General features: G+C 42.5%; 1 protein-coding gene across 1 annotated transcript in view; it reads right to left on the reverse strand.

Moving 5' to 3' along the window:
- The window catches only part of LOC145394961 (zinc finger protein ZIC 1-like), a 40,522-nt gene extending 15,821 nt beyond the window's left edge, over nt 1–24,701 (reverse strand). The window contains exon 1 of the mRNA XM_080268710.1: nt 23,897–24,701. Coding sequence (XP_080124836.1) covers nt 23,897–24,701 — 805 coding nt within the window. The remainder of the gene's footprint in view (nt 1–23,896) is intronic.
- Between the last annotated feature and the right edge of the window lie 914 nt (nt 24,702–25,615).

Raw genomic sequence — 25,615 nt, forward strand, 5'->3', positions numbered from 1 at the left:
ACCCTGTCCCCTCCCTCCCTCCCTCCTTCTCTCCTCTCCCCTCCTTTCCTCCTTCCCTCCCCTATCTCTCCTCCCTCTTACCCCTTCCCTCTCTCTCATTTTCCTACCTTCCATCTCCTATCCCTCTTACTTCTCCTCTTTTCCTCTATTTCTTCCCTTCCAACTCCCCCTTCCTTTTACTCCCCCTCCCTTCCTCTCCCTCCCCTATCTCCTCCCTCCCTCCCCTTTTCCCCTTTCACTCTTCCTTTCCTTCCTCCCCCCCCTCCTCCCTCCCTTTCCTTCTGCTAGCCCTTCTCTCCCTTCCTTTCTTCTCCCTCCATTACCTCCATCCCTCAGTTGCCTTCCCCTGTCCTTCAGTAAAAAAAAACTCACTGTTGATGAATATAGTAGTAGTAGTAGTAGTAGTAGTAGTAATAATAATAATAATAATAATAATAATAATAATAATAACAACAACAACAACAATAATCGTCATCATCATCATCATCATCATCATCATCATCACCATCACGATAATAATAATAATAACAATAAAAATAATCCCAATAATGAAAATAAAGACCATAAAACAAGCTTACTGACACCCACTAATAAAACCCCATTATTTATTATCATTATTTATTATTAACGAGGTACCAACGCTTCGGGGTGGCCAGGATAGAGCAATTTATCACAAAAAAAATAATAATGATAATAATGGGCATCTCACGACCCAGCTGCCGTAAAACCGTCTTTCGTATGAGCAGCCGCGGGTTATCAAAGGCGATTAGAGAGAGAGAGAGAGAGAGAGAGAGAAGAGGGGGGAGAGAGGCGTATATCTTCTTTACCTGCAAACCTCTCCGCAGGGGTCATAGGGGGTTTCCTAGCACTTCCTCGTGACTAGCATTCCTTCACCCTAATTCGGCCACGATTTTCCCCCTAATAAGGTAAAAAAAGATAGTGCTACTGATCTACATACTACTCACAGCACTTCTTCGTGACTAGCATCATCTACTAGTGCACCTTTACTGCTACGAATGGGCACTATTGAGGGTGGAAAGAGGGTATACCAAGTTAATATGAAAGGAGTATATTATTTTTAATTATTTTATTTATTTATATGAGGGAGGGGGGTGTGAGTTGGGAGCAGGGCAGTGAAATGGCGGGGGACAGGGCGACGTGGAGGCGAGTTGTTTGTGGCCACCCCGTTCGGGATTGAGGCGTCTGGCAATAGATAGATAGATAGATTTATATCGCATTTAATTTCCTTGGACCTATACTAATACTTGGTCCTTCTGAAGTCTGTATTTCATGGATGTTTTTTACTCTATTCTGAAATTCATGTTGCCGGAATTAGACAGATTTCACAGCCTAGCAAAAGGGTGTCTGAAATGAGAGAGCGAAATTAGTCAGTGAAATATGAGTGATGATTTGCGTTCATATCCGAAATTTTGGTGATTGACACAGACTCAAAAATTGGGTTACACCTGCCCTCAAAGTCTATTCTATCTATCTATCGCCAGACGCCTTAATCCCGTAAGGGGTGGCCACAGACAAATCGCCTCCATGTCGCTCTGTCCCCCGCCTTTTCACTGCCCTGCTCCCGGCGCACACACGCCTCTCTCATAATTATACCTCTCCACTCCATCCCTCCATCTCATCCTTGGCCTCCCTCTCCCTCTCCCCCCCCCTCCACCTCACTCACATACACTCTCCTCGTCAGTCTCACCCTCAAAGTGGTCCGCGATATTCCGTTGCTTCCTATTTTAAAAGGTGTAAGTGAAAATGAAATGTTAATTGGAAAGCAGAGGAGGCGGGGAGATAATTGGCTGTAAATCTAGAACGCTATTTCCTTGTTACCTATTTAAAAGATGTGTTAAAAGGAAGTGTCAATAGGGAGGAAGGAAAGGTAGGGAAGGAGAAGGGCAGGCTCCTCACCAAGTCCTCAAATCTCTCTTCATAGTTTGTCAATCATTGTAAGTCGATTTTCTCTCGTGTGGTGTAAATCCAAACTACGTTCACAGTAAAAGGGTGTGTAAAAAGAATAAAAGGAAAAATATTTGAAAGAGATATACCAAAATAGGCGAAAGAGGGATATTCAAAAAAGAAATACTAAGGCATATATAGAATGAATCGCTAAGGAGTATGTGTTTAGAAGACATCCCAGGACTGGAAATGTGGTCTCTGGACTCTCTCTCTCTCTCTCTCTCTCTCTCAGACAATGACAGGAACTCTTAGCGATTGTGACCAGCTTCCCCCCCCCCACGAACCGCCCCTCGGATTATACCCCATAAATTACGAGAAAATATTAGAGAGAGAGAGAGAGAGAGAGAGAGAGAGGTAAGTAAGGAGGAAGAGAAGAGAGGGGAAGAAGGGCCATTAGCGAGATGTAAAGTGAGGAAGAGAGAGAGAGAGAGAGAGAGAGATCTATAGGTATCAGCTGTGTTTCACCCATGGATGTCCCCCCTCCCACCTTCCACCCCCCCCCCCGCCATTGTTGAGAAAGATCCCCATTTTCACTATTTATTCATGGGTTTATTTATGTGTTTAGGCGCCCCGTGTCTCTTTCATATGCTTATAGGAGGGAAAAGTGAGAGAGTGAGAAAATAAAGAGAGCTCACTTTGATAGGGGGGGCAGGATGTCAGGGGAGAAGATTCAATCCCTTCTATAATTCTCCTCACAGCATGCGGCGTTAGTGAATAGACAGGTAAATAGAGAGATAACTAGATAGATCAATGGACAGATAGATGGGTAGATAGACAGATAGGCTGATAGAGACGGGTAGGAAGAGAAATTTAGATAGACAGATAGATAGATAGAATGGCAGGAAGTCAGACAGGCGTGAAGAAATTGAAAAAGATGAAGACAGAACGATAGACATAAATTGAAAGAAAAATATATATAGATAGAAAAATAGAATGACATACAGACAGACAGATAGATAGATAGATAGATAGATAGACAGCGAAAGTAAAGAAAGGGAGAGAGAAGGATGTGATGGAGGTTGATCGACCCAGCAAATGGCGGCTGAGGAGTAATATGCCATGAGAGAGAGAGAGAGAGAGAGAGAGAGAGAGAGAGGAAGGAGAAAGATATATGAGCAAAGAAAATGATAGAAGAAAAAAGAGATACATTTAAAAAAAAATGAAGATGTGAGAGAGGTGGAAAAGGGAAGGATGGAAAGTGAGGGAAGTGGAGGAAAGGAGGGAAGGAAGGAAGAAATAAAGGAAGGAGGGAAGGAAGAAAGAGAGGAAGAAAGGAAGGAAGGAAAGAGGGAGAGACGGAGGAAGACATGGAAAGATTGGAGGTTGATGGAAGTGGTGAGAGAGGAAGGGAAGGAGGTAGAGGTAAAGAGAGGAAAAAAGGAAGTGGAGGAGGGTGGGATGGAAGGAGGGGTGCGGAGAGGAAGGAGAGAAAGAGATGAAGGAAGGGAAGGAAGAAGGAAATATGAAGGAAAGTGAGCTGATGAAGAGGTAAATGAGATGGTGAAAGACGATGGAGGAGGTGAAGTGAGGGAGATAGTGATGGAGGGAGGGATGGAGGGAGAGGAGTGAAGGCATGGAGAGAGAGAGAAGGAGGGAGGGAAGGAGGGAGGAAGGTAGGTGTCAGTGGCAGAGATGTGGAGAGGTGACGGGGAGGAAACTCGTCTGTGTCGCCAAGGTGGAGAGACCCAAGCTGAGAGAGAGAGAGAGAGAGAGAGAGAGAGAGAGAGAGAGAGAGAGAGAGAGAGAGAGAGAGAGAGAGAGGATATACTTGATCACTGAAATATGAAAGAAGGAACTGAAAAATATGAACACAAAGGAGGACATAGGAAGCACAGATATAAGAGGGGTTGTTGGCCGATGGCGAGGTTGTATGTTGGAAAGAAGGACTAATTCCACTAAGATCTAACCGACGTGTGAGAGAAAAGCTTAGAAAAAAAAATAAAAGACCTCTTCTAACCTCTAATTCACTGCTAATTCATCTAAGTATTTGACATTACCGGATTATAATGCTTTACCCAACCATCAGACAAATTGCAGTATACCTTGTTCACTTTCACCTGGCGTAAAATTGCCATCCCGCTGTCTTGAGTGCTGAGCTGTGGCAATAACGCTAAAATATGGTGCTAGTCACGAAGAAGGGCTGTGGAAGGGATGCACAGTCGTAATGTTGTCTAATGTGGGCAATGAGCCAAGCGAAACAGATTGCAAAAGAAATATAATCGTGGTCATGTTGAAGAGATTGGATTACTGCTTCCGTTCCTCTCGTCACTGGGCATTTAATAGCCTTTTAGACCCGGATAAAATAATCTAATGGTGACCAGGAAAAATATAAAACCCAATTGATTCCCTGCTCACTGTGGAGTTAATTGGGAAATGCTTTGAGGCCGTTTGATTCAGTGTTTCTCTGTTTTTTCTCAGTCAATTTGGACGTTGAGGTGTTCGTGAGGGAAGGCCGTGTTTTTGCTGCAATATTGGCGGGTTCATGGCGCCTGTTTGAGTGAGCTGGGGCCACCTAAGAAGCGACCACACACCACCACCACTGCCAAACACCGTCAAACACCGCACACCACACCCCGGTACACCTCACACATACACACCGCCAGACGCCACACACTGTCAAACACCGCACACCACACACCGCCACACACCACACATACACACCGCCAGACGCCGCACATTGTCAAACACTACACACACGATATTCTGTTGCACACCACGAACCCCCATACACTACCATCGCCACACACACACACACACACACACACACACACACACACACACACACACGCACGCAACACACCATTACCACCCTACACCACCCCACAACCCACCCACAACACCCCTCAAACCTCCTCCCCCTCCACCACACACACCACCACCATCACGACCATCTCAACATTTGCTTATACAAGTTCTCTCAGGACAAGACAATTTCGCATGATAACACACCCAGGAAGTGTGGCATTAAGAGTGATAATGACACTCCATTTCGTCACACGGGGCCACACGCACGCCACACACGAATATCAACACGAAACCAACAATACGGAGGGAGAGTGTCATGTTTTCGGTGGAATAAAAGGCTTAGTAGTATCTCTTTCGTGTTGGTTGGTTTCTATTTTGGGTAGGCTGATGTTCTTGCGTGTGTGTGTGTGTGTGTGTGTGTGTGTGTGTGTGTGTGTGTGTGTGTGTGTGTGTGTGTGTGTGTGTGTGCTGTTTTTTTTTAGGTTATTACGGTATCAGAAAGACAAGATGACGACATATGCAAGACAATGCTAAGACGTATTATAAGAAGCAATATACAACTCTTATCATTTCATATCTACGCTGTAACGTCGAGCTGTTTGTATGTAATTCATGCAAAAGTATCTGTATATCAAAACCACGTTAATATCATCACTAAATATTAAAATTATGTAAATCTCTTCACCATATAAATGTCTGATAATATACAGGTAACAATAAAGGTTTAATCTACTAATAAATATCTAAATAAGGGGTGCTAGGAATCTTACCAAGCCCTGTACACTCATTCAGACAGCAGGGTAAGGAGAAAGACACAAGGTATGAGGAGAAAGACACTAAGGTATAAGGAGAAAGAAAATGGTATGTGGAATATTGACCATGGTATGAGGAAGAGAGACACTACGATATGAGGGAGAAAAACCACATTATGAGGAAGAAAAAAGATCACAGTATGAGGTAGTATGAGGGAGGCAGGGAGGGGAAAAGACAGCACGTTATAAGACACCACGATATAAGGGAGAAAGACCATGATATCAGGAAAAAAGATCACAATATAAGGAATCAAGACACACGGTATAAGGGAAAAAGATCACAGTATGAAAGAGAAAGACGACAATAGAGGGGGGAAGAAACTACGGTATGAGGGAGAAAGACCGCAGTATGAGGGAGGATAAGGGAGTATGAGGGGGCCCTGAAATCCCCTGACACGAGGCGGTAAATAAGTTGACAAGGGGGGGGCTGTTGACGTTGGCCGCCTCCTAGCACGCGAGCCTCACACACGCCCTCCTTCGGGGTAACTCTAGCAGGGCGCCGAGGTGTTGATAGCACAGGCGTGAACGATATTTTTTGATTTTCCTCTTCAATATACTCGTTCTATACGTGCTGAGTTAGTGAGAACAGTATTAATTTTTGTAAGATGAACGAAGAACAGGAATAACTTTTGCTAGATCAACAGACAGTCCAAAATTTCGCTAGATCAATAGTCACTAGATGAGCAGAGGACCGTCCAATTCTTTTTATTAATTATTTTTTTTTGCCAGATGATCAGAGGATAGTGCTAACTTTTATTATATTTATCAAAAAATCCTAAACTTCATTTGGATAGTCTCTCTCTCTCTCTCTCTCTCTCTCTCTCTCTCTCTCACACACACACACACACACACACACACACACACACACACACACACACACCACCACCACCACCACCACCACCACCACCAACACCACCACCGCCACCACCACCATCATCTCCGCGCACGGGCTAGGTTAGGATAGGTTAATTAAGCAGTGAGTCATAGGAGCCTGAGTGCTAATTACGTATCGTCCCTACCCTACCCTTTGAGCGGCAGGCCCTCCGACAGGCAAGGCGTAATGACGGTAGCCGGGGTCACGTCCACCGCACTGACTCGCATCTTAAATCTTAGGGATGAAACCGACCGCCATCTCCCGCCTTTGTTTACGTTCACATCGGAGGTTTCGGCGCCTCTCTTTCTTGGCTATATATTAATTTTCCCTGTTACTCCTTGCAATTCTATCTTGTATTTTTTATGTAAACTTTGATAATAAAGTTACAGGCACCGTAGGAGGCAGTGTAAAAGTGAAATAGGCGAAATTAATAGCTAATGAAGAGGTATTACGAAATCTCTTAAGTACTGTGAGGTCTGTACCAGCGAAATATGGCTGACTTGTCCCGTATTTTCCCTGATTTTGGAGATTTCGCAGCACCACATCGTCACCGATTAATTTTATCTATTACATCAATTATACCTTAACAACCTCCCGTGTTTAATTAATGCAAACTAGATTAATATTAAAAGAAAATGGAAAAAAAACTAAGGTTGCATGTATATATTATCTTATTCCTGGTCACTTACATAATTATCATCTCTTCCTGCATGTAATTAGTCACGGTAATGGTGATACTCCTCTCTTCGGACTTATATATTTCCAGTGGGAAGTATGGGTCTAAATATTCCTTTTTTATTTCGATATTTCCCTTCCAAAATATAAAAAAAAACAAATGGTGTCTTTTATCGCTGCCCCTACTCTAAGTTCCATCTGTGTGTGTGTGTGTGTGTGTGTGTGTAATTCGTGACTATGATGTATGGTAATATTCTGAAGTATTATTTCCCACCCTCAGTCTCCTACGAATGCAAGTGAAAATTAAAATATAACAGATATTACCCTCTTCTTCCCTCCTATAAAAGAAAGATAATATAGCAATAAAACTTACCTTATTCCCCTCCTACTAATATAAAGGTAATATAAGAATGGATATTACTCTTTTACTCCCATATAATGAACTAATAATGAGATCTATATTACCGGTGACCAGGCGATACTCTCCATCTACATTTGCGTGTAATTAATCTCGATAATGATGATCTATGGCTGGTGATAATGGTGATAGTCTAGCCCTGGGACCCTACGCTTCTCCTGGCTTTTTTCCCACTCTTTATATCCCACCTATATTAAAGAAAAGATATAATTACGATAGCGCTGACTCCACGATAACTTCCATCTCCATTTGTGTGCAATTAGTCATCTTGATTGTGACGTATGGCAGCTCGGACCACCATAGACCACCATAGCCACCATAGCCCCTCCTCCCATACAGGTAATAACATCCGCTGACAGGTGAGCGTGATGAATTAACCAGCTCAGGTATGGTGACGCTCCTTTGTGCTTTTATTCCTTTCACTGTCACACGATTCCCTTCAGCAGGTTATGGTGATGATTTTTTTAAATGTTTCGTCTTGTTACCGTCACGCGTTTTTGTTCAGTTTGGTATGAAGGAGCAGATGGGTAGGGAAAAGATGATGATGATGATGATGATGATGATGATGATGATGATGAAACAGTACGGCATGGAGATATATAAGAGGCAGAAAGATGGACGAAGGAAGATAACGATGGAAAAGAGGAAGACATGCAAGGTGGAGAGTGAAGGAAGAAGAATGAGGAGGAAGGAAGGAGGAGAAGGAGGAATATGATGATGAAAAAGGAACAGAGAGAAAGAGGAGAAAGGGGAAGGAAGGAAGACTAGGAGGAGAAGATAAGAGGAAGGAAGGAAGGAAGAAAGAGGGAGAGATATGCAGGGGTAAGATGAAAGAGATAAATGATGATGACGATGAGAGAGAGAGAGAGAGAGAGAGAGAGAGAGAGAGAGAGAGAGAGAGAGAGAGAGAGAGAACGGGGACGACGAAAGAAAAATATGACGATGAAACGAAATAGAGAAAAAATGACGAAGAACAAGAAGCGCGAGGCGGAGCAAGGTAAGGTATGGCAGACTACGAGAGAGAGAGAGAGAGAGAGAGAGAGAGAGAAAGTTTTGTGCACGCGATCCAGCCATTACACCCTACACACACAACAAACTCACTCTCGCTCCTCCTTTCCCCAGCGGAAGCATGTCTCAGCCACATTCTAAGATTATTACACCTTAATGGCCACACACATGCGCACGTAAACATATCTCACTTATATTCCTCTACGTGCGCACGTAAATATAATACACTTCCACGTAGACATGAATAAATGTGCACGTAAACATCTCATAATTTTGCACGTACGATTGTATATATATCTCACTTGTGATTTTATAGATGCGCACGTAAAGATATCTGACTTCTGTGCTTACATATGTACACGTAAGCTTATATTTTTACACACGCGCACGTACATAGCTCACATTCTTATACCTGTGCACGTAAACATAAATACATGCGCACGTAAGCATATCCCACTCATACTAATACACGTAGATACGGCTCTGCTTGTGTGAATGTGTGTGTGTGTGTGTGTGTGTGTGTGTGTGTGGTAGTGAAGAAATTATGAGAAATGTGAATAATCTTGGTCTATTTCTGATTCTGCGCCTCCTTTTCCATATTTCTCGCCATATTTTCTTTCCATCCTTTCCCTTTCCTCCATTCTACTCCCTTTCCCCCCTCGCTCCCTCCATCTCCCTCCCTCCCTCTCCCTCCTCCTCCATCCCTCTTCCCCAATCTCCATCACCCGTCTCCTACTTTTGGTGCCACAAAAGGTCTCAGGATCGATTCTGAGCTGAAACTCGAGAAACCGGACTGAATCAGGTTTTGCTTTGGAGTTACGTGCGTTTACCTGAGTGATTTGGCGGAATTATTGGAAGACAAATCATCATTATTATATTTATCATCTTCATCGTCATCATCATTGTTATATTTATCATTGTCATCATCAACGCCATCATCATCATCATCATAATATTTATCATTGTCATCGTCACCATCATTATCATCATTATATTTATCATTGTCATCACCGCCATCATCATCATCATTATACTTATCATCATCATCGCCATCGTCATCATCATCATTATCATATTTTTGGCCAAGTCAGAGTAAGGAGAGTATAGTGACAAAGTGCTAGGTTATCTTCTTTGCTTACTAAAATACGGCCTTGTAAAAAAAATAAATCGCTAAGGAAGGTGTGTTAAGAGATCCATCCACACCCAAATTTAGGGCCCCAGATGACTTTACTGTACAGATCCGTCGTTTAAGTTCTGCAGAAAATAAATCGCTAAAGAGGATGTGTTAAGCGATCCCCAGGTGACTCTCCCAACCAGTCGTCTAGGAGGTATCGTCGCCCCTCCCCCGGTTAGCGACGATACAAATGGCGGGTGTCAGAACGCGGTCACAATACCCGATCTGGGGTATTGATCCCCCCGCCGTCCACACCAGACCTCCCTACCTCGCCCCTCTGCCTCTGCCACCCTGTCTGCCGCCCTGCCTGCCTCTCTATCCCTCTGTCTGCCTCCCTGTCGCCTTGTCTGCTTCCCCATATTGCTGTCTGTTCTCTGTCTGTCTCAACTCCCTGCCTATTGCCTTGTCTGCCACTCTGTCTTTTCCCTTCTAATATTCTCACTGTCTGTATCCCTTTTCCATCTACTGTTCTCTGCCCTTTTTTTCCCTATCCTACTCCCTTCCCTTTCTGGTTTCCCTATGGTCTCCAACCCTGTCTTCCTCTGCCTCCCTACCTACCACCTTGCCTGTCTCTGCTTCCGTCTGTGTCTCTACTGCTCTGTTCCTGTCTGTTTCTGTGCTCTTCCTTTCCCTTGCCCACTCTCCTTTCTGTGAGCCTTCCTACTGCTCTCTTTCCCTCTCTGTCTCACCTCCCTCCTGTCTCTGTTTCCCTGTTCAGTTCTCTTCCCTTGCTTTATTTAATGCTACTCCGTCTCCCTGTTTGTTTTTCTTCCCGTCTCATCCTCTGCTTTCTTCCCTGTCTGCTGTTTCTTATGCCTACCCCTCTGTCTCCCTGCCCTGCCTGCTTTCCTATTCTGCTGTTTTTTTATGTCACCTTTCCTGTTGCTATCTAATTCTGTCTGCTTCGAATTCCTATCTACAGTCCTGTCTGCCTCTCTCCCTTCCTAATGTTCCCTGTTACACACACACACACACACACACACACACACAGGAACCCACCCTCCCCACACACAACTTAACCAACCCCACTCAACCATCACATCTCTCCCTCCCTCACTTTCCCCATCCCTCTCCCCCGCACATTTCCCACACTCTCTGTCTCTCTTCCTCACTCTCCATCCCAACCATCCCCACGTCCTCCTCCCCACACCCATCGTCTCCCTTTCCTCCCCACCTCCCCTAACCTCAGCTCCTTCTCTCCCCATCCCTCGTACCACACACGTTCTCTCCTTACACATTATTGGTGGATATATTTCGAGTCCAATTTTCTCTTTCCTGTCGTCCCCAATGTGCTGAGATTTCTTTAGTCAGACCTTAAAATTCCTTCTGTGTTATGAAGAGTATTTTTTATTTTACTCTTGTGACTCCTAAACCATTTTTTTTTTCTGTTTAGGGAGGACTCTCGTTGTGAAGGGGTTGCCAGTCTCTCTCTGTCTCTGTCTGTCTGTCTGTCTGTCTCTCTCTCTCTCTCTCTCTCTCTCTCTCTCGTGTGTGTGTGTGTGTGTGTGTGTGTGTGTGTGTGTGTGTTATCCTAAGGTGCTGGAGAGGGGGGGCCTTCTCGTGGTTACACTGACACAGCGGTGGAGTTGCCCTGTTATACCTTACCTCCCTCATCTACTCCCCTCTCCCTTGAAAGGAGGATGGCGGATTACAGAAGAGCAACTTGAGCATTTAGAAAGCTAGGGATTACAATTATTATAACAGGGGATTAATGGGGATTACTATTAACCCCTTCACTACGAGAGGCCCAGCAAAATCGTATAAAGGGAACAATTAGAAAACACAAACGATGTATTTCGGGAGCAACTGCGAAAGGCCAAAGACGTCAAGGTAAATATGGAGTGAAGGTTAACCAATTAAGGTGTGTGGAGGTGAGATGGGTGGCAGAGGTAGTGTGTGCGTGTGTGTGTGTGTGTGTGTGTGTGTGTGTGTGTGTGTGTGTGTGTGTGTGTGTGTGTGTGTGTGTGGTCAATATATGGTACCTCTGAGCCTCCATCTACACTCTGCTTTGGCTAACAGGGTAGTGGATGTATTTATGGGCGTACCTGGTTGCAAGGTGTGACAGGTGTTGTGGTAAGGTGAAGGTTAAATGCTGTTGTTTAGTTTGTATGTATAACTCTGTCTCTGTCTCTGTCTGTCTGTCTGTCTGCCTGTCTGTCTGTCTCTCTAGACAGATAGATAGATAAATGGATAGATATATAGATAAATAGAAAAGGGGTTAAGTGGAGAGGAGTAGGGAGGGGTGAAGTGGAGTGCAGTAGGGAGGGGTGAAGTGGAGAGGAGTGGAGAAGAGGTAAGGTGATAGACAAAGTAGTGTAGTGGAGTGGAGAGGAGTGGAAAGGGGTGGAGTAGAGAGGAGTAGGAGGGTGACAGATAGACAGAAAGATGAGATGATAGACAAAAGGGATTTAGTGGAGTGGCGGGGAGTGGGGAGGTGAGAGGAGTGGGGAGATGAGAGGCGTGGGGAGGTGAGAGGAGGGGTAGGGCAAAGAGTGACCACCGAAGGGAAGATCACCGAAGGAAGGCCACCCAATAACCCGGAACTAATGCGAGCGTTGGCCTCTCGGAAACGCGAGAAAAATCCGTGAAAACATGACCACGCTATATACAAGTTGATTAAGCAGGCGCGTCAAGGAAACATGTATCATCCCTAAAATTTGACGAAACTATATGGGAAGAATCGAACCATCTGAAACACGCACTGGTAGAGATGGGGTTTTTCACTCTATTTCGTCAGTTGTCAGTTTTCTTCAGACGGGACTGGGAAGGTATTTATTTGTATGCTTACCTGCCTTCAGTCCTTCCCTCGCTCGTCCTTGGGGTTTCGGAATTCATGGAGCCAAATTCTAGCACTTTCCGGAACTATGATTAAGTTTTTATATAGTTTCGATTTCTGTAAAATAAATAAATAAATAAATAAATATAAGAGAGAGTCTAATTCAAGAGCCGTGAATTTCGAGACATCTGGACACATTGCATTTGAAAGACTGGAGGTCATGGGCAGAGGGAAATCCAGAATGAGAAAGATAGTTCCAGAATTGACCTGGTGCCTACATGAAGGACTGAGAGTACCGATTAACTCCTATGTAGAAAGCTGGACAGAGAAGGGGTGAGAGTGAGCTGCCAGACGGGTGCTGAGAGCTGGTTGTAATGAAGGAGGGAAGCAGGCAGACAACGTAGAAGAGCAGTGGCCATAGAAGTAACGATAATAGAGAGATAAACATGAAACAAACTAAAAAAAAAAATGTTATAGTATTAGAGGGGTTAATGTGGAATAGGCGAAGCAGATTACTAAGGAAGACGTGACAGAAAGCGTCCGCAGCCCACCAGAACAAGGCCAGTAATCTGTTATGGGTCAAAATCTCGCCTAAATCTGAGAGTGTGGTAAACCGTGTGCTGGGGACCTTCTCCTAATGAACCTTACTGATGCCATCGCCTCAGCCGTGGGTGGCCTGCTTAAGGGATGCCCGGACACCTCACACCTCAAACTACCTCAACTACCCTCTACCTCCTGTCCAGATTACCACCGGGAGCGTAGGAACTGGAGCCGAGGCTACTTGATTCTGATATCTAAAGCCAGAGTCACCAGTCCCTCCTCCCTGAGCAGCATTCTGTGACCCCTAAACGCCAAACCATTCCTTAGACTTAAACGCACTTGAGTCTCATCCTTGTAAAAATCTTGCTACCACTTGCTAACACATGCCAAGACTGTCTCACCTCATTCAGGGCAGTGTGATGGTATGAGCGAGGGTGTTTACATGTTGGGTCTCGTGCGGGAATTGTTAAGTTTGCTATATTCAGTTCCCTAAGCTATCCTCTCAAGCCTCCTTCCTACTCACATTCTAACTTTGCAAAATTGACGTCTTTTATTTGTTGTTCAAGGTAGATCGGGCTGCCTGAGGACCTTCACGTGTCTCTATATACCTGTGTCTCTCTTGCCCAATACTCACACCTGCCCAATATCCACACCTCTTGCCCAAAATCGGTGTCTCTTACTGAATGTTTCTTGCCCACCATATCCTGTTTCTTGCCCACTAATACCATACCTATCTCCCTTTTACCCATGTCTCTCTTGCCCAATACCCACATATGCCCAATACCCCTCACCTCTTGCCCAATAATCGTTCCGCCTGCTCAGTACCAATTACCTCTTACAAACTGTCTTTTCCTCACCAGTAACATACCTATCTCTCACACCCCTGTTTCTCTCCCAATACCCATTTCTTCTTCCTAATACCCACCCCTCCTGCCCAGTGCCCTCCCCTCCTGCCCAGTACCCGTGTCTCCCTGGGCAGGACACTTACGAGTATATGAGTCTGCGTGGCTGTTGAGTCACTTGTTTTGGTGGTGGAAGGTCGGGTTTATGGCCAAGAGGAAGGACGGTGTTGTAAAGTGTGGCCTGCGCGTTCTTGGGATGGCCGGGATGATGATGATGATGATGATGATGATGATGATGATTGATGATGATGATAATGATGAAATAATGACGATGATAATGGCGTGACTATGATACTACTGCTACAGCTACTTATTGTACACTACTACTACAACTACTTCTACTACTACTACTACTACTACTACTGATAATAATAATAATAATAATAATAATAATAATAATAATAATGAAATAATGATAATAAAAATGATGCTAATGATGATAATGATGTGTGTAATAATAATGATGACGATGATAATGACGATGACAATGACGATAATAATCTTTCAATATCCGTGGCACCGATGACATGTACAGCCAGAGACAAAAGTTCACCTAACATTTCACCAACACCCACTTTTTCACATCCTCTTTTGACTAATATTCTTCATCATCAGGGGTAAAATATTCAGCTCACCTGTTCCCCATATACTTCTTTCGTTTTCCTTTTTTCGTTTTTTTTTTTTTTCGTGTAGGGTACAGGGGAAAAATGGAGGTGATAGTGCCATGGCGATAAAGGTCTATTTACGAAAACGAAAACTCTCGAATCAGGGCATTTTATAGGATTAACAAAAATGAATAAATAAATAAATACTCTTGGTTATATTTTCTTACAAGATGGCCTCTCACACCATTTTTCCAGCAAGAGAGGACTAAGGCAAGGAATAGGAACCTTCTAATCCTCTCCCTTCTTAAGAATGTAGAAGAGAAAGCCAAAATCAAGATCCAGTTAGTCTGAGATACCCACATGCACTGTGTTTAAATACTGGAGGTCATAGGCAGAGGGAAAGACGCACTGAGGAGGAGGACGGGAACGAAGAGAATTAAGTCAAAGAGTGAGATTCTTCTAGACTTCTCCCTTCTTAAGAAAACAGGACAAGAGGAAGACAAAATCAAGATCCACACACTGTGCTTAAATACTGGAGGTCATAGGCAGAGGGAAAGACGCACCGAGGAAGACGAGGGGGAGGCCTTAAAACCAGACGAGTTAAGGGCACACTTTACAACGATAATTAACTGTTGAAAAAAAAGACAAAAAAAAAAGACCCTCTGAACCGCGAGTAACGTTCACCATTTCTGAGGAGCATGGCGAATGGAGAAGGGTGGAGAAATTACCGGTATTTAGGTAGTTGACAGTGGAAAAGGGGAAAAAAATAAAGAAAAGGTGCCTATTCTTTTTCTGCTTATTTTTCTGATTAAATTTACCTAAGATCTGACTGCGTAATTACCACACACGCATCAGCGGTATTGACAAGGGATTAATTTTAGATCCCTGAAGCAATAGTACTTTGAATGTGTATAATGAAACAGTGAAAATAGTGCTGTACAGTCGCGGTAATAAATAATGTCACAGTCAAAAGAGAGAGAGAGAGAGAGAGAGAAAGAGAGAAGGGAAGGAAGGAGATACAAGGCAAGGAGGGAGGGAAGGGTGACAGGAAATCTGGAGGGAAGAGGGAGAAAAGAAGAGATAGGGAATAATAGAGAGATAAGGGAAAGGGGGAAAATCGGTAAGAGGTGAGGGAAGGAGGGAGGAACTAGGTAAGGAATGAGGAAAGGGTGAGAGGAAATCTGGGGGGAAGAGGGAGGAAGGGAGGGAGATAGAATGACGGAGAGATGAGGGAGGAAGGGAGGGAGAGGGGATGATGGAGAGGTGAGGGAGGAATGGAGGGAGAGGGAATGACGGAGAGATGAGGGAGAAAGGGAGAAGGAGGAGGGGAAGCTGAGATACAAGTGTTCGTAGATAAGAGAGACCACCAGAACACACCTAGTGGAAATAAGGTGACCACAACCTACCTACCACACCTGGAAAGAAGGAGGGAGGCATGGAGGGAAGGAGGGAGAGGAGGGAGGGGAAGGAGGATGAATGGATGGGAACTTGGAGAGAAGGAGGTAGGAAGGGAAAGGGGAGAGAGGAGGGAGGGAGGGAGGGAAAGAGAGGGAGAGAGAAGGTATGGGCAAGGAAGAAAGTTGGACGACATGTGGAAAGAAGAGGGAGGTAGGAAGGGAAATGGAAAAGAGAAGGGAAGGGGGGGAGGAAAGAGGGGGAGAGAGGAGGTATGGGAAGGAGGTAGTTGGGAGGGAATTTAGAGGGAGGAAGGAGGGAGAGGGACTGATAGAGAGGTAAGGGAGGAAGGGAGAAGGAGGAAGGGAAGGTTAAAGGAGAAGATACAAGTGTTTAAGGACTCCTGAGCATGTACAAGATAACACACATCACCACAACACGCCTAGTGGAGATAACTGACCACAGCCTAGGACCAAGGGAGGGAGGGAAGGAGGGAGGAAAGGTGGAGGAAGGAGGGAAGGGAGGGAGACAGGGAAGAAGGAAGGGTGGGGATTTGGAGGGAAGGAGGGAGATAGGAAGGGAAAACTGGTGAGAGTAGGGAAGGAAAAGAAGGAAGGATGGAGGGAAGGGTGAAAATTTGGAGGGAAGAAGGAAAGCAGAGAGGGATGGGAATGAGGAAGGATGGGTACTTGGTGGGAAGGAGGGGGGTAGGGAGGGAAAGCTGGCAGAAGGGAGTAGGGAAGGAGAGAGGGGAAGGAGGGAGGTAGGGAGAGAGGGAAGCAGGGAGTCTTAGAGGACGGGAAACTGGAGGGAAGGAGGGAGGGAGGAAAAGGGTGGAGAGAAGAGGAAAAGTAGCGGAGAGGAAAACAGAAGAATTAATGGAGACCAAAATAAGGAGGAATGAGGGAGAGAGAGGAAGGGAGGACTGGAAAAGAAGAGGGAGGGAGACGAGAGAGAAAAGGAATGAGTGGGAGGTGGAGAGGGGTTAAGGGAGAGGTGAAAAAATGTGGAAGGGAAGGGAGAAGAGTGGAGAGGAAAAAGAAACCACCTGAAGGAGGAAGGAAGGAAAGGGGGAGAGAGAAAAAGGAAGGGAAGGAGAGACTGAGGAGAGAGGCTAAAGGAAAGATGAATAGAATGGGTAGAATAGAGAGAGGAACTGGAGGAAAGGAAGGAAGGGGAAGTGGAGAGAAAGAGAAGGGAGAGAGTGGAGAGAAAAGATCACACGGAGGAGGAAAATGGGAGAGAGAAGAGAAGGAGGGGGAGAGAGGAACAGGGAAAGAAAGAAAAATTACAGGGAAGAAGGGAATGGTGTGGAGGAGAAAGAAGAGAAAGAGTGTAAAAGTGAAGAATAAGGAAGAAAAAAAGATCAGAGAAGGGTGGGCAGTGGAAGAAGAGAGAGAGAGAGAGAGAGAGAGACCTCAAAAACCGAGCTATGACCGAAGGACCTTGCTCTGACCACCAGCTCTTCTTCCACCACTACCAACAACCACCACCACCACCACCACTACCACCATCACCTCTGCCACCACCAATAGCCACCACTACCACAGTACCACACGACCACTGCCACCACCACTACCACATTCAACCATTTACCTACAATTCACCATAACATTCTTGAACACTGAATTATACCAGGAATTTTAACTTTCAATTTCGTTATGAATTTTGCGTAACAGTATTGCAATAAAGATACAGTAAAAACAAATAATTAAGTTTTGTTACATATACCGTCATGTAATTGTCTTGTTTACACGTTAATTAAGCCTCATTACACGTTAGATAATTACATCTCATTACCGCTACACGATTTTACTCAGGTCAGAGGCGGAGGTCTCTCGTAGTGAAGGGATTAATTGGTACAGGTGAGAGTGACTACCTGGCCTCGCGTAGCTCAGGGACGGGCGGGCGGACAGGAGCGGGCGGCGGCGGAGTCACAAGGCACCTTCTTATCATCGGTCCCCTAACACACTTCCCTCAGCGACTTATTTCTGGGATCTGTCTGGTTAATATCGCTTTGGATCTTACTTATGCAGAATTTGGCGATATTAAAATGAAGCAACACAGACGAGTACCGTATAATAAATAAATCGCCTGGGAAAAGGTGTTAGGGAGCTTCCTGACCTAGCGAGAATGCAGGCCAAGGTGATATAGCTTCTTCGTGGGGGTAAGAGACTCCCAAACACCTTCTCCTAAGCGGTTTATTCTTATTAATGGAACTAAGCATTTTTTTCTGTGTTAAATATTCCTCTCATCTCAACATAATCTATATAAATGAAAGACAGGAGTAACATCGCGTAGGGAAATATAGAAGTGAATATTTAGATTCTATACTGCACTTCAGTGCTACTCTTCACGTTGTTCATGTCTTTCAGGACCAAAAATAATAATAATAATAATAATAATAATAATAATAATAATAATAATAGGTGAAGTACAACAGAATAGAAATGAGCATAGAAATTGGTGTGATATTTTTTGGCGCATATTAAATTGGTATGATATTATTTGGCGCATTTGGCTGAATATTCTCCCGCGTTAAATATAATACCGATAAAATATGTAGGAATAAAACAGAACATCATATCAACGTGCCATACAGAAAAATAAGTTAATCAGGGGAATATGTTAAGTTACGCAAAGAATAAATTGCTTCCTCGTGACACAAGGGAGCGAGATAAAGACAAAAGCCGTTTATAACATCAGTATTATCATAATTTTTCTTTTAATATATGAAAATACTGATAAAAAATAATGATTCATAGCCTATGGAAAAAAACAATTTACTGCCTGACGAAGATATAGAAAATAATAATATATAATCTATGTAAAAAATAAATTGCTGCCTGATTTTCGAACTTCATTTATTTTTAAACAATTTATATATACCTAATTACCTGGTATTAATTAACGTGCAGGTACAGTAATATACCTAGTGTTAATTAGCCTTATAAACACTAATTCCTGGTGTTAATTAATATATAAGTGCAATTATTGTCTTATTTATGTAGCTAAGAAGAATAGTAATACCTGATTTAATTAACATCGAACAGTACTACTACTACTACTACTACTACCACTACTACTACTACTACTACTACTACTAATAATAATAATAATAATAACAGTAGTAGTAGTAGTAGTAGTTTAAGTAGTAGCAGTAACAGTAGTAGTAGCAGTATTAATAATAATAATAATAATAATAATAATAATAATAATAACAATACCTTCCATTATTTAACTTAAAGCAAAAACAATTACAAACTTCATTAAGCACACGAAACAATAATTATACGCGATTTTAGTTTCTTTACAAAATTAAAAAAATAATAGAAACGTTAAATAAGCAAAAAAAAAAAAATCCTTGATATTACGAACTAATTTCAATAATAATAATAATAATAATAATAATAATAATAATAATAATAATAATTCTCGATGTCATTCAGTAAAAATAATGATAACGTAATGTAACTAAGTAAAGGGGTATGTCTAAGATCCGTATTCTCGTAGGGTAAGGAGGCTCCCTAACACCTCTTCCTTAGCGATTTATTTTCCAAACCACTCATTAATATCCTCTAGTTTGCATCATATGTCTGTTAAGATATCGAAATAGACTGCATGAATAACACACAAGAAGGAGCAGAATCAGGAATAAATCGGTAAGAAAGAGGTGTTGAGTACGCTTTCTAAAATACAATACCTAATTTTAACTAACTTTAAAAACAACAAGACATGATGTTACTATAAACAGAAAAACAGCACTGTCTTAAAACCACTTCCAAGCAAATGAAAGAGGAACAATATTGTCTTCAAGAAACTTCCAAGAAAATGTAAGAAAAACAGTAACGTCTTAAAATAACTTCCAAGAAAAGAAAACAACTTCGAAGAAAATACAAGAAAAACAGTAAAGTCTTAAAACAACTCACAAGAACATCAAAGAAAAGCGAGTATGTATTAATCCATCTTCCAAGAAAATAAAACAAAATCAAAGAAAAGCAGGTACGTCTTAATCCAACTTCCAAGAAAATGAAAGAAAAACAAAGAACGGTAATTTCTTAAAACAACTTCCAAGAAAATCAAAGAAAATCAAAGAAAAGCAGGTATGTCTTAGTCCAACTTCCAGGAAAATAAGAGAAAAACAAAGAACAATAATGTCTTAAAACAACTTCTAAGAAAATAAAAGAAAAACAGAGAAGAATAGCATTGTCTTAAAACACCTCACAAGAAAATCGAAGAAATAGTTGTCTTTAAGCAGCTTCCAAGAAAATCAAAGGAAATCAATAATGTCTTAAAACAACTTCCAAGAAAATAATTCCTATCTTTAACTTGCAATTAAAGTTACTAACATTACCTCACCTGTTCCAAAAAATACCTGGACTTAATTAACCTGTCACTGTTAAATACCTTATACCGAAAATGGTAACTTTTGGTATTACCTAAGCTGGAGTAAGATCGTATGAATTTAACTTGCCTATAATAATAATAATAATAATAATAATAATAATAATAGTAATAATGGTAATAATAATAATAATAATAATAAGAAGAAGAAGAATGATAATAATCATGATTTTTGGTGTTAAATTTAATTACAAGAATGATGTAATGAATGTGTGTGTATGTGTGTGTTTGTGTGTGTGTGTGTGTGTGTGTGTGTGTGTGTGTGTGTGTGTGTGAGAGAGAGAGAGAGAGAGAGAGAGAGAGAGAGAGAGAGAGAGAGAGAGAGAGAGAGAGAGAGAGAGAGAGAAAGAGAGAGGGAGCACAGTAAAGAGTATACCAGTACAATAATATCTAACAATAACAATTCCTAACACCTAAATAACAATAACAAAACGATAACTATGCTACAAGAACAACTACTAATTTGTAAGGACGACTGTTCTTCATATTAATAATTTTCAAAACCAAACTCATTCATTTCAGCGACTTAGTCAAAAATATGGTAATTCAGGAAGTAATAGGAAGAGTAAAAACCGATGCTAACTTCCTTATAAATATAATTCCTAATACTAACTGATCTATAATAATAATAATAATAATAATAATAATAATAATAATAATAATAATAACAGCTTTGAATACGAGACTGAAATGATGAGTGAGGATGGTTGTAAGCGGAGTAATAATAACAATAATAATAATGATAATAATAATAATAATAATAATAATAATAATAATAATAAATCCACAAGAACAATAATACCAGATATTCTACCTCTTAGAAAAAAGGAAAAAATAATCAAGAAGGGAATACTTAACCCAGAAATAATATCGACAATAACTTTACCAATAAATATCCGTAATAACTTCTAATTATCGGTAATAACTTCAAAAAAAATATCGGCAATAACTTTACTAATAAATATCCGTAATAACTTCAAACAAATAACGGTAATAACTTCAAATAAGTATCGGTAATAACTTCAGATAATTATCGGTAATAACTTCAGATAATTATCGGTAGTAACTTCTAAGAAATATCGGCAATAACTTCTCATAAATATCGGTGATAACTTCAAACATATATCAATAATAACTTCAAATAAATATCGGTAATAACTTCAAAATATCGGTAATAACTTCAAAATATCGGTAATAACTTCTAAATATCTGTAATAACTTCCAAAAATATCGGTAATAACTTCTAAATATCGGTAATAACTTCAAATAATCTAGCCAACAAAAACACAAAATCCTTCCCTTCTCCACTAATCCACACCAGGAGGCTTGTGAAGGGCGTGCGTCGCGAGTGAGAACAAGGAGTATAACTGAGGAGAAGACGGTCGAGCGGGCATACCTCCGTCCGCCCTCCCCTAACACCCATCCACCACCGCCTTAGGCCAACATTTTAAACTTCAAGGAGATAAATGACCTTCCTTCCGGTCCTTCTCTCTCTCTCTCTCTCTCTCTCTCTCTCTCTCTCTCTCTCTCTCTCTCTCTCTCTCTCTCTCTCTCTCTCACACACACACACACACACACACACACACACACAGAAAAGATTTGTTAATATTTAATAGAAAACAAGAAAGGAAATTCACACACACACACACACACATCGGTAGTGAGTTGGAGATGGGGCAGACTGATGGCGGGGAAGTATATTGTCTATGGCCACTCCCTCCAGGATTAATGTGTCTGGTAATAGATACATAAATAGACAGAGATAGATACAGATAGACTGATAGATAGATGGATGGATAGACAGATAGATATGAAAGATACATAGGTGGTAGACAGAGCTATAAATGGATAGACATAGGAGTATAGACTGATAGATGAATAGACAGACAGATAGACAGGTAAAATTATAGGTAGACCGACAGGCTGATAGATAGGTGGTCAGAAAAACAAGCAGGGCCTCAATAGATAGAAGGGTGTCTGACTGGAATAAGATTTTAACTAAATGAACACTTATGATCAATATGAATATTCCAAGTCTTTAAAAAGCACTTGTTAAATTCGCAGTACAGACGTGTTAGAGAGAGAGAGATAGAGATAGAGATAGATAGATAGATAGATAGAGAGAGAGAGAGAGAGAGAGAGAGAGAGAGAGAGAGAGAGAGAGAGTTCCAATAAATATCTGGTCAATAGAAGAATGTCTTTATTTTACTAGTAACATCTAAGAGGATTGAAAGGATTGGATTTTCACTTCATCAATTTGTAATCCCAGAAAAAAATAAAAGATAAAAATAATATAGGCAGTACTGCAATTCTGAAGGGCTGACTTATTATTATTATTATTATTATTATTATTATTATTATTATTATTATTAAGGAAAAATCTATAGGTGTGTAATTATGGAACTGTTACAAATATTCTGATATGTTGTGTGGACTTTCAAGAGTGCGTTTCAAGACCTCTCTCTCTCTTTCTCTCTCTCTCTCTCTCTCTCTCTCTCTCTGACTATAATTAATGTATGCCTTGGAATTATAATATTTTTTTTAATTATATCCAGCCTCCTGAAAACATGTATAATTGATAACTAATGGATCATAGCATTTTCAAAAATAGATTCGACTTACATGAAAACTGCCCTGATATATTTACTAACCGGTATATCCACCTATGTATCTATCTGTTTTTCTATCTATTAATTTTCGGAGCGGGAGAAGATTTATATATTCTGCCTAAAGAAAAATTTTTACTGATTACTATAATATGTCGAGTTACAGAATATGTGTGTATTTCTGTACGTATTCGTCTGTGTGTGTGTGTGTGTGTGTGTGTGTGTGTGTGTGTGTGTGTGTGAATTTTTAAGTCCTCTGATCGAGCGAAGGTAAAAAAAAAAAATTATAGAAAATATTTGATTAATCATATTATTTTGAAACATGGCCGACCTTGAGACCGTCTATTTTTGGATCTACTCACCAATCCATATTAAATTTTTTTGAGATTTTATTTTTATTTTATATTTTTTGGTTACATGAGTATTTTAGTTTATATAAATTCTCGCATATAAAAATTGTGCATAATGGAGGAATACGCATTTTTTTGTTTTTTTTTGTGCGTTTTTCAGTTTTTTCCGCTTATAGATTTCTTATGGATTTTTGCGCCTAGTGACCCGTATGTGTGTGTGTGTATTTTTTTTTTTGTCTGCTAGCGGAAAAGATATTATAATTATTTCCTGCCTATATAGAAAATGCAAAACAACACTACAAAATTTTGAAGCATATTCGATTTATTTATTTTGCGTATATATGTGTCTTGTTATATATGCGCCTTTTTTTGAATTTAAAGATTTGGCAAGCGGGCGGAAATTTATAAATATATCCGTTCTATAGATGAAATAAACACCGATCACTATGGATTTAAAAAACATGTCCATCCTGTTGATTATTTTTTGCTTTACCTACAGATTCTTTTTATTTTTTGAGTTTCTGCTGTTGAGAGAAGTGTTGTATTGCCTTATCTATAGAAAATATTTGACCAGTGACCAGTTTTTTAATCATTTTTTTTTTTACGTGTCTGACTGATAAATGATGTGTATTTCTGTACCTACTCACCCGTATGCGTTCTTTTGTGGATTTTTAGGTTTTCCGACCGGGCGAAGACCTTGCCGCAGCCGGGGAAGGGGCAGGGGAACGGCTTCTCCCCCGTGTGGACGCGTATGTGGTTCACCAGCTTGTACTTGGCCTTGAAGCTTCGCCCATTTCGAGGACAACTCTGCCAGAAACAGGCGTGATTCGTGCACTCCGGTCCGCCTACGTGCTCCACCGTGATGTGCGTGACTATCTCGTGCATGCTCGTGAACGTCTTATTGCATGGCTTCTTGGGGTTCGGCTGGTCCGGATCCACCCACATGCACGAGAGTTCTTGCTTGATCGGCTGTCTCATGTATCTGAAAAAGGCGCCTGGGGCATGGGCGGCGGCCATGGGGTTCATGTTCATGTGGTTCATGCCGTGGTGGAACTGTGAACCCATTTGTTGATGTGACCAGTCCATGCCGGCCAGTCTGTTCATGTTGTTCATGTGGCCGTGATGCGCGTCATGCAGGCCGGGAAACATCATGGAGGAGGGATCATGGCCCGCTAGAGTGGCTCCGAACATGGTGTGGTGTTGGTTGTTGGCCAGGTCGTGCGTGCCAAGGGTTCCCAGGGAGGCCATGTGGTCCCGTCGCAGGAACAGGTCACGGGGGTAGGTGCCCATGTGGCCGTGATGCATGGTGTGGTGCGTCATGCCGTACCCGTTGTTGTACTGGTTCCCCTGCGTGTGCGTCAGCCCGTCCGTGGCCATGTGATGCGTCGGCGGGCTGAGCTTGTGGCCCATCAGTGACCCCATGTGGCCACTGTCCATGAAAGGGTTCAACATGGTGCCTGGACAATGCAGCTCCCGGTCTTGAAAATTCAGCTCTCGATCTACACCATGCAGATCCCGGTCTGGGCCGCGCAAATCCCGGTCTTGACCATACAATTCCAGTGCTGACACTGCCACTTCCGGTCTTGTCAATGCCACTCCCGGTCTTGAACAATGCCACTCCCGGTCGGTCAGGTTTATATCACAACACTTCACTACCGGCACTGAACTGTTTCACTGCGGCACTCCGTGTAATGCGCGCCCGAGCGTGCGACTGACTCCGCCGGAGCGGTGCGACGCGCTACGACCACCACAGCACCTGGGCTTCGTGTGAACTCCCTGCGATTCATCATTAAGGCTATAGCGGTAGGGCTGGCTGGGCTCCACGGGGGGTCTTGCTCGCCCACTGGTGCACGCAGCGGGGCTCACCGGCCGGGGCGTTGATTGGGCGCACACCACACCAAACGCCCCGCCCTCCATGCCTTCCCGTACCTCCGGAGCGTCCCATTTGTCCCTCACCGTTATTTGACTCCTCCCATGGGACCTCCACCCAGTTACCTCCCAGAGCGTCCGCTAGAGGGAGGAGGTAAGAAGTCCGGGAGAGGCGGGGCCAGCGTGGAGCTCCTGTAGGGTAACTCAGTAGGCTTGCAGGCCATGTCCGAGCAAGTATATCCCCGTCGATGTTTTAAATTAGTCCACCCTTATGCACAGCCAAGGAGGAGGTTCAATTACAGATGCAAACCTCTATCAGGGGTAATAAAGAATGGGGCAATTAACATCCTGCAAGCCCGATACTAACTAGGAGAGGCGGGTGATTCGAGGCGGGGTAGCGTGTTGGAGGACCCAGGGGGGGCTGGTGACCCCCGCCATGTGACACGGGAGGGCCAGAGCGACAACATGGCAGCGCGACGGGGCACACCACACACGTA

This window comes from Coenobita brevimanus, chromosome 29 (assembly GCF_032717465.1).
Source record: "Coenobita brevimanus isolate Jiangsu-jjx chromosome 29, ASM3271746v2, whole genome shotgun sequence".
Lineage (NCBI taxonomy): Eukaryota > Metazoa > Arthropoda > Malacostraca > Decapoda > Coenobitidae > Coenobita > Coenobita brevimanus.